General features: G+C 35.2%; 1 protein-coding gene across 1 annotated transcript; it reads left to right on the plus strand.

Moving 5' to 3' along the window:
- Positions 1-229: 229 nt before the first annotated feature.
- LOC127852488 (zinc finger MYM-type protein 1-like) lies at positions 230-2985 on the plus strand. The gene is made up of 4 exons (XM_052386444.1): positions 230-551; positions 979-1152; positions 1605-1756; positions 2974-2985. Exons 1-4 carry the CDS (start codon positions 230-232, stop codon positions 2983-2985), a joined length of 660 nt encoding a protein of 219 aa, XP_052242404.1.
- Positions 2986-9268: the final 6283 nt, after the last annotated feature.

Below are 9268 nucleotides of genomic sequence, written 5' to 3' on the forward strand. Positions count from 1 at the left end.
TTTCGACTTCATATAATACGCATGATTTAGCTTCCATTTTCGAGGTCAGGTATCTTTTGGTGGTGACTATACATAACATTATTATCGACTGCGCTTTATCGTTGTTTTCTACTATGTATCCGAATGGATTGCTTACGAAGCGGGCGATTTTTAGAATGGCTGCTTATTTGATGTCGCCCTGTACAATCAGACCAGCCAACATCCAGTACAGTCGTTCTGCTTCGAAGTTATGGCGGACGAAACCACTGATGCTGCCGCTAGGGAGAAAATTGCTCTCTGCCTTCGATTTTATGATGCAGAGAAAAAATGTCTCCGGGAGGAGTTCGTTGAGTTTGCCGAGTTCATGTCTACCACGGGCGAAGCTCTGGCTAATACCTTCCTCGAGAACCTTCAAGCTCTTGGAGTGAACATTCAGCAAATGCGCGGTCAAGGTTATGATGGTGCGTCGTACATGTCCGGGAAGCAGATGGGGGTCCAGGCTCGCATCCAAGCCATCGTCGCGAGAGCTGTATACACTTACTGCAATGCGCACTGGTTGAATCTCGACACCAGTATCGTGTAGTCCTTCACCGTACTCTGTAGTATATACACAAATATTGTCTTTTCTTACAGTCTCTGAGCTTCTGCACTCAACCGCTACGGTCAATCCGTATACATTCGGACAAAGGGAGAAATTCGGATAATACTTCTTCCCAAGGACACTAAATCTAGCTCCAGGCCTTCAGCGCCTACAGTGCTTTGATTTTGTATTGAAGGTGAGCGAATTAACAGATTTTGTTCAGGAGATTTTCACCGAGTTCCAGCCAGACCTTGAGGTTGACGATGTAACATTTGCCAGGATGTGTAGAAGGTGGAAGGCGAAGTGGCAGATTTTAACTCCAGAGCCATTCAAAACCCTCGAGTCGGCGCTTACCCCCGCAACGGAAAACTCCTACCACAATGTTTGAAGATGACTTCTCGTTCTGCTCTGCATGCCAGTATCGTCAGCAACAGCGGAGAGGTCTTTTTCTACAATGAGACGGGTGAAGATATACCTCCGTAGCACCATGGGAACGGAGCGCATGTTCGGTCTTGCCCTGTTGAATATACACCGAGAGCGAGAGATCGATCTGGAAGAGGTCGTTGACGTATTTGCCAGACAAAAGGAGCGCCGTTTGGCTCTTTTATTCGTTTGTAATGTAATGCATGTAATACAGGAGACCTTGCATTAATTAGAATGTATAAAGTTTACGTGTATTGTTTTTTTAAAGTATTTTGCTATAGGTAGAGAATACAAGACGAGGTGTAAGTGACTAGAGTTATCGAGTAAATATGATAGACATAGGTGCTATCTAAAAGATTGATATTTTGCTTTATTATGTATCTTTTATTTGTGTTTTAACAATATAAATTAAGCTTTAGTTACTTTCATCCAAAAGTGTTATGTCCTTTTTTATACCATACCATATCATGGTTTTATTTAGACATCCGTTAAATGAGAACCCCGACATAATTCTGGAATACAATCTTAAAGGAAAATCACATGTTTAAAAATTGAAGATAAATGGTATCATATCCGAGTTTATCACGCCATTGCACTATACTACTGTCTGAAACCTCTCTAGAATGCACGTATGGCTTCGTAGAGATAAAAAATACGGGGGAGCATGCACCCGCACCCCCTAGCATGCCATTTGCGTACACTGAAAATCAGCCCAGCTACGCCCCTGCTTTCCACATTAATTATAATGGTATCCTAGTAGAGAGGCCCTCTAAGGTGTGTAATACATGTAACATTAATTTTGTACAATATCAAATTAGCACTCTTGTTAGCGTCAAAAGTTGGTAGAAGTTCTATGATTTCTAATGCCTAATTATTTTTTGCGTAAAATTCGGAAAAGATAAAAGTGATTATAAAAGCAACATTTTTATACCGACTTGAATTAAAATGATATCGTTGTAAAGGAAATTTTATGACGTTCCTAAAATATGCACAAGTATTTTTTCAATATGAGATGTGGTTGGTATAAGTTGTTTGATTTTCCTACCAAATTATGACATTTTCTGTTTTGAAGGTACAGTTTTAAAGCGTAAAATAGTTGTTTGTTTCCGGTAACCCGACCCAAAGTTGTTATTTCTTGCCGACCCTAAAATTTAAAGGCGATTTCCGTGCAACACGCTTTTCCTTTCGACAAGGCTTTTAAACAGAGCATTTAAGTATCATTACATACCAAATGTGTTGATTTGGGGGACAACTTTGTATTGACCGACGTATTGTCCGCGTCTGAAGACGAGAACATAGCACCCGTCTGCTATCACACATTATAACAACTAGTTTATCATGAATGATTTTAGCATTAGTGCATACAATTGGTGAGCGTTGCTGTACCTATGGATTAAATTACTTTTTCCAAAGTTACAAAGATCCTATTAGCATGTAGAAATTATATAAATATATTCGCCTAAATATTTGTATATTTTTTTATATTTATTTATGGTTAAGAATGTAGGGTTTATTTACAGGCGTGCAAATAAAAAATCGTGTTATTTTTCCCGATAGCAGCTATTGAAATCCTATCAAAACGCTTCAAACTTTGAGATGTCGTTTTAATACTTACATTGAATATGCGGGAAAAAATGAAATGATTAAAAAAGAGAGCAATCATTTTACCGACAAAACATAGTGCCATCAATGTATATTATACATTTTTAATATTAAAACGAATTGCTTGTGCACAGTGCTAGATTTTCACCTTAACATGCATGACATGTAGCTTTCTCAGGGGGGCATGCGTATACGGGAGCTTACCGCGTTTAAGTGAGGTTAGATGGAACAAAACTTCCAAGATGGCGTCGTTTTAGTGTTTTTCTTAAAGGAGTAGCGGATATTTTCACCCGGTACGCAAGTTTATATTTATATTTCTTTTAAATGAATTAGCCATTTCGGCTCTACGGTGTTTGTGCTTCCCTCGGTTTTTTGTTTCAATGCCGCAGACGTCGGAATAACAAAGTTATTGGAGCAAAACCATCGACAAATTTATTGTTTAATTTCTTGACCTTCGAGATGTTTGATGTTCGAATATCATTTTCTCTCATAATAAACAGTATTTGTGCATGTTTACAGTAAAATATAACAAAAATCACGATTATTTTATTATTTCGGCGTGTTTTCATGTCTATTAATTCATTTAATGCCGAATTATAACGGATTAACCCCCCTGTTTGGAACTAACTTCCTTTGAAGCACATTTTGGGACCAGACTTCCAAATGATAAACAGCTCTTTCTTATGTTAGAAGGTTTATGCGAAATAACTGTCGTGAATGAATTCCGCATTGGTGCGAATGTTTTGTAAAACATTTTCACTTGAGGAAATCAAGAGTTTTCTTTTTTTCTTTTTAATTATATTATTATTTTTTATTATTATATGTTTTATCGCGTTCTTAACGCTAACATTTAGTGTGTGCAATATAAGACATTCACTTATTAACACAGTGTAATTCTTACCTGTTTATTTTAACACATATGAACATACTTATATATACATATGCGTAAAACGGAATACTATGCTTACTAAATGGAATACTATGCTTACTATTTCCAGATATCAAGACGCAAGTTATATATGTTGAGGATGCCAAGATTAAAAAAGACGGCGTAACGAAGTGAGTACCGCTCTAGAAAGCGAAAGGTACATGAAAACCCACCAATCAAACAAAAAAGATAACGTCGAAGTACCACGCCAGTTAAACACACAAAACAGTCAAATATACGTGCAATATAAGTGTAATAAAAAACAGAAAAGGGTAAAGCCGGTTCGATACTATCGATACCGGGTTGCTGTAACCAAATACTGCCATTATTGCGATTCGGAATACATGAAGCAATTTGGAATATCCGACACCTGCTTAGAACACCTGCATATCGGTGGATTTTTTAATGCAAACTTAAATATTGTTTATTTAAAAAAATGTCATTTGACGCGTTTTACCATAACGATACTGATACATGTATGTGACTTTGAAGTGACACATTTTGGACGACCTTCGTTTAAACCAGTTCTGAGTTGGTCACTATATTATAAACGCAAAAAGTGAATTTGTAATGAATAGAAAGATTTGTGCAAATGCAATACACGATATGATTTCAGTAGAAGTGATCAATATATACATGTATTTTTTTCTCTTTTATACCTATGTGAATATATATTATCTAAGACTTTTGTATTGAGGGAATAAAGTATTGGTTCACTTAGAAAGATTATTTCGTTTGTTCCAAACATTGCCTTCTAATAGTAAGTAATGTTAATATGTCAAATGCATAACGAATTCATTCCGACCCAAATCTTTTTTAGCATGTATGTAAGTGCTGAATACAATTGAAAATGTATGCAGAGACATCGTATGAAGAAATGACGTATCGCAGATAATGGTTTATTTTCATAACAAGAGGGCCATGATGGCCCTGAATCGCTCACCTGACTAACCAAATACAATCCCAACCCAGTTTTCATCAAGATAAACATTCTGACCAAATTTCTTAAAGATTGGATAAAAACTGTGACCTCTATTGTATACACAAGGTTTTTCTAATATTTGACCTATTGACCTAGTTTTTTTGACCCCAGGTGACCCAAATACAATCCCAACACAGATTTCATCAAGATAAACATTCTGATCAAATTTTATAAAGATTGGATGAAAACTGTGACCTCTATTGTCTACACAAGGTTTTTCTATTATTTGACGTAGTGACCTAGTTTTTGACCCCCGATGACCAAAATACAATCCCAACCCAGATTTCATCAAGACAAACATTCTGAACAAATTTCATGAAGATTGGATGAAAACTATGACCTCTATTGTCTACACAAGGTTTTTCTATTATTTGACCTTGTAACCTAGTTTTTGACCCAAGATGACCCAAATACAATCCCAACCCGGATTTCATCGAAATAAACATTCTGACCAAATTTCATAAAGATTTGATGAAAACTGCGACCTCTATAGTCTAACTAATGGGGTTATTTACCCTCGGGACTTCGGTTAAAAAACCTCTATAGTCTTTACAAGGTTTTTCTATTATTTCACCTAGTGACCTAGTTTTTGACCTAGTGACCTAGTTTTTGACCCCAGATGACCCAAATACAATTCCAACCCAGATTTCATCAAGATAAACATTCTGACCAAATTTCATAAAGATTGGATGAAAACTGCATACATTATGGGGTTGTTTACCCTCGGGACTTCGGTTAGAAACCATTGCCCAAGCACACTGCTTAACATAAAACTCTACTTTTAAGAAGCTGAAAACGGCTATAATATGGTCAGCCCGATTTTACTGGGCTGTACCATTTATAATACAACAATACATTGCAGTGTTGATGCGGTGCTTCAATAAAAATCTATTGGTTTATAAATATCTATACTTTACTTATTCAAAAAGCGTTAAAAACGCAGTACTCAATAAAATTAATAAGCAATGTCTTGCCTAAAGCTGTTAGAAAGCGGTGTTTTCATTGGTTGACAGTATTTAAAAGCATGGCTCTGATTGGTTATCTCTGTCACGTCCGCGCAAACGCAAGTAGGTCAATCCGTTTTGGGATGAAAATTTCACACATAGAACGACCTTGACATGGCATCTGCTCTTGCACGGACGTGACAGAGATAACCAATCATAATGTTTGCGTCTGCTCTTTTGCACTTTTAAAATGTAAACAAAGCGGAATTTCATTAGGAAATGTATTAAACAAGAAGGAATAATTACATCCATTACTACTTGAATCTGTTTGAATATAATATGATTGGTATGTTAATTAAACTACTATGATGAAGTTATATTAATATTATTGTTATCATTGTTATTATTATTATATGTATGTTGTTTGTGTTGAAAAGAGAGAGAAGAAGGAGAATAGCCCAATTTTTATATGTATTGATGGTAAAAACACATACTATTATATGCGGTATCATCATTACTAGACCCATTGTTCAGTATTTACTGCAATGGGTTGTTGGAGTCTTTAAACTTTGTGATCTGTGTTTTAAATGTTAAAATCCAAATAGGATTACTTTTAGTATAATGCCTATAGAAAAGTAAAGGAATACACAGATGTGTAATATGTTTGAAAAACAAAAACAAAATAATAATATTTAAGGATTTTCCAGATCACAAAGTGGTTTAACAGTGCCACTATATATTTACATACATAGTAAAGTACCAGAATTAGGTGTATATTTAAGGTTTAAATGAAATGTCATACAACAAGATCTAATCAATGGGAAAATATGACTATTTACGAACATTAATTAGTAGGAATGTTAGAGCCTGATTTAATAGCTCTCATATGTAAAGTGAATTTGCATGTAGACATGCAATTATATGGAAAAAAAAGAAACAAGACTATTGCCAAGCAATAAAAAGCCCCTACCGGCTCCACCATTGTCAGAAATTCCACCATTGTCAGAATATTTTTTATTTGTTGCCATAGCAACCAGAATTTTTGACGTAGGAACAAAATGAAATGACGTGCATAATGTCCATATTGCCATCTATCCATGTTCCAAGTTTCATGAAAAATATTAAGAACTTTTAAAGTTATCGCAGGATCCAGAAAAACACCATTTTCAGCAGTATTTCTAGTCTATTTGTTGCCATAGCAACCATAATTTTAGACGTAGGAACAAAATAAAATGACGTGCATAATGTCCATATTGCCATCTATCCATATTCCAAGTTTCATGAAAAAATATTAAAAACTTTTAGAGATATCGCAGGATCCAGAAAACCACCATTTTCAGCATTATTTGTAGTCTATTTGTTGCCATAGCAACCAGAATTTTTGAAGTAGGAACAAAATGAAATGACGTGCATAATGTCCATATTGCCATCTATCCATGTTTCAAGTTTCATGAAAAAATATTAAGAACTTCAAGAGTTATCGCAGGATCCAGAAAAGAACACCATTTTCAGCAGTATTTCTAGTCTATTTTTTGCCATAGCAACCACAATTTTTGACGTAGGAACAAAATGAAATGACGTGCATAATGTCCATATTGCCATCTATCCATGTTTCAAGTTCCATGAAAAAATATTAAGAACTTTTAGAGTTATCGCAGGATCCAGAAAAAAACACCATTTTCAGCAGTATTTCTAGTCTATTTGTTGCCATAGCAAACCACAATTTTTGACGTAGGAAAAAAATGAAATGACGTGCATCATGTCCATATTGCCATCTATCTATATTTCAAGTTTCATGAAAAAATATTAAAAACTTTTAGAGATATCGCAGGATCCAGAAAAAAACACCATTTTCAGCAGTATTTCTAGTCTATTTGTTGCTATAGCAACCACAATTTTTGACGTAGGAACAAAATGAAATGATGTGCATAATGTCCATATTGCCATCTATCCATATTCCAAGTTTCATGAAAAAATATTTAGAACTTTTAGAGTTATCGCAGGATCCAGAAAAGTGTGACGGACTGACGGATACAAAACCATAAGTCCCCTCCGGTGAAACCTGTAGGGGACTAAAACAATAATAAATATATAATAACACAAAGGGAGTATAACTCTCAAATCTATATTAATGTTGCAATTGAGTTTTTAAAGTTATTAATAAAAGCTGCGCCATGAGCGCATGATACGCCCGTCGTTCGCCAATGAAGTAGTAAGGTAATAAATAACCCTTTGAATCATTTTTTTACTTCAGTTTAATTGTATTTGAATACATGGTTTATTTTATAAGTACATGAGCATGGAAATCACGAAATTTTGACGAACAAAGTCCCATAACTCTGGAACGACAATTCAGAATTCCGTCAAAAACGAAAGGGGATCAGGGTTTATCAATATTAAGATTGTGTTGAAATTTGAAAAAAATCCATCGAAGGATATTTGAGCTACAGTAGGACATTCAATGAAATCACGAAATTTTGACGAACAAAGTCCCATAACTCTGGAACGACAATTCAGAATTCCGTCAAAAACGAAAGGGGATCAGGGTTTATCAATATTAAGATTGTGTTAAAATTTGAAGAAAATCTGTCAAAGGATATTTGACGTAGCGTACGACATTAACAGACGGACGGACGGACGGACGGACAGACGGACGCGGGGTATACCATAATACGTCCCGTCATAGACGGGCGTATAAAAATTGTAATGTGTATAAATTTATGTATGTGGCTCAATGTTAAACACTTGCAGACAGGGAATATAGCCGTAATGCTCCAACGTAAGACCCTGTATGTATGGAACTTTAAGAGGATTCGGGCTATGGAGAAGAGAAGTCCCCGCAGAGTGGCGTTAAAACAATATTTAAAAGTGAGATTAGTAAAAACCCTTATATAAGGGTAAGGACTTACGTGTCTCCAAACGGTCACCTTTATAGGGCAACATAAAAATAATGGGTAAAACAATGTGCTTTACAGTTCAAAATGAGACAAAACAACTAAATTCGTACAAAAAGTACATTATTTACAATATGTACAGTACTATATGCGTTTATATATTTAAAATACAAGTTGCCACCCTGGAGGGTTGAAAGAAGAAGAGATTTGGCAGTGTAGGCCGGTGTGAGTGGGGGAAAAAGTCAGCAGGGGTGATGTCACACGGTTGAACTAAGGGAGGTAATTGTGGGATGGAGTCTACAACAGTTGTTTCCCCAGGACCAGAGGGAGTGCACGGTAGATGAAAAATAGTTTGAATACAATTGAAGGAAAAATTGAAAAAAGTATGATGTAAAATGGTAAAAAAGACCAAATATTACCTAGATGCAGTAAAAAAAAAGGAAAAAGGCTCTAATCCAACCAATATTATTTATATATTGGGGATAACAATGGAGGAAATAGTACTAAAGTACCTTGTCTGTTATGTAAAATGTCAATTAAACAGAAAAAACGAGGCAATTTACTATATAAAATAGCAATTTAACATAAAATAAAGGAAATTTGCTATATAAAATAGCAGTTTTAACAAGAATTAGTGTAATACAGGGTATACAGTTTGCTATGATGTAGAAATAGCAATATTAAGAAAAAAAATTAAAGCAATTTGCTATATAAGATAGCAGTTTCACACAAAAATAAGGAAATTTGCAACACAAAATAGCAGTTTTAGCAAGATTTAATGTAATACAAGGTACAAGATTTGCTACGATCGAAAATTAGCAATATCAACAAAATCGACAATAATACCAAGGAATTGGTATTACCTTGGATAAGGCTAAATAAGGGTTTTGCAAGGTATAAGGCCCTGCACTGTGCACTCCAGTCCGACATGGCTCT

Source organism: Dreissena polymorpha, chromosome 12 (assembly GCF_020536995.1).
Source record: "Dreissena polymorpha isolate Duluth1 chromosome 12, UMN_Dpol_1.0, whole genome shotgun sequence".
Lineage (NCBI taxonomy): Eukaryota > Metazoa > Mollusca > Bivalvia > Myida > Dreissenidae > Dreissena > Dreissena polymorpha.

Coding starts and splice junctions, on each gene's coding strand:
- LOC127852488 (XM_052386444.1), top strand. CDS start 230: ATGGCGGACGAAACCACTGATGCTGCCGCTAGGGAGAAAATTGCTCTC. Junction 552..978: donor CTGGTTGAATCTCGACACCA/GTATCGTGTAGT, acceptor TCTGCATGCCAG/TATCGTCAGCAACAGCGGAG. Junction 1,153..1,604: donor TGCCAGACAAAAGGAGCGCC/GTTTGGCTCTTT, acceptor AAACCTCTCTAG/AATGCACGTATGGCTTCGTA.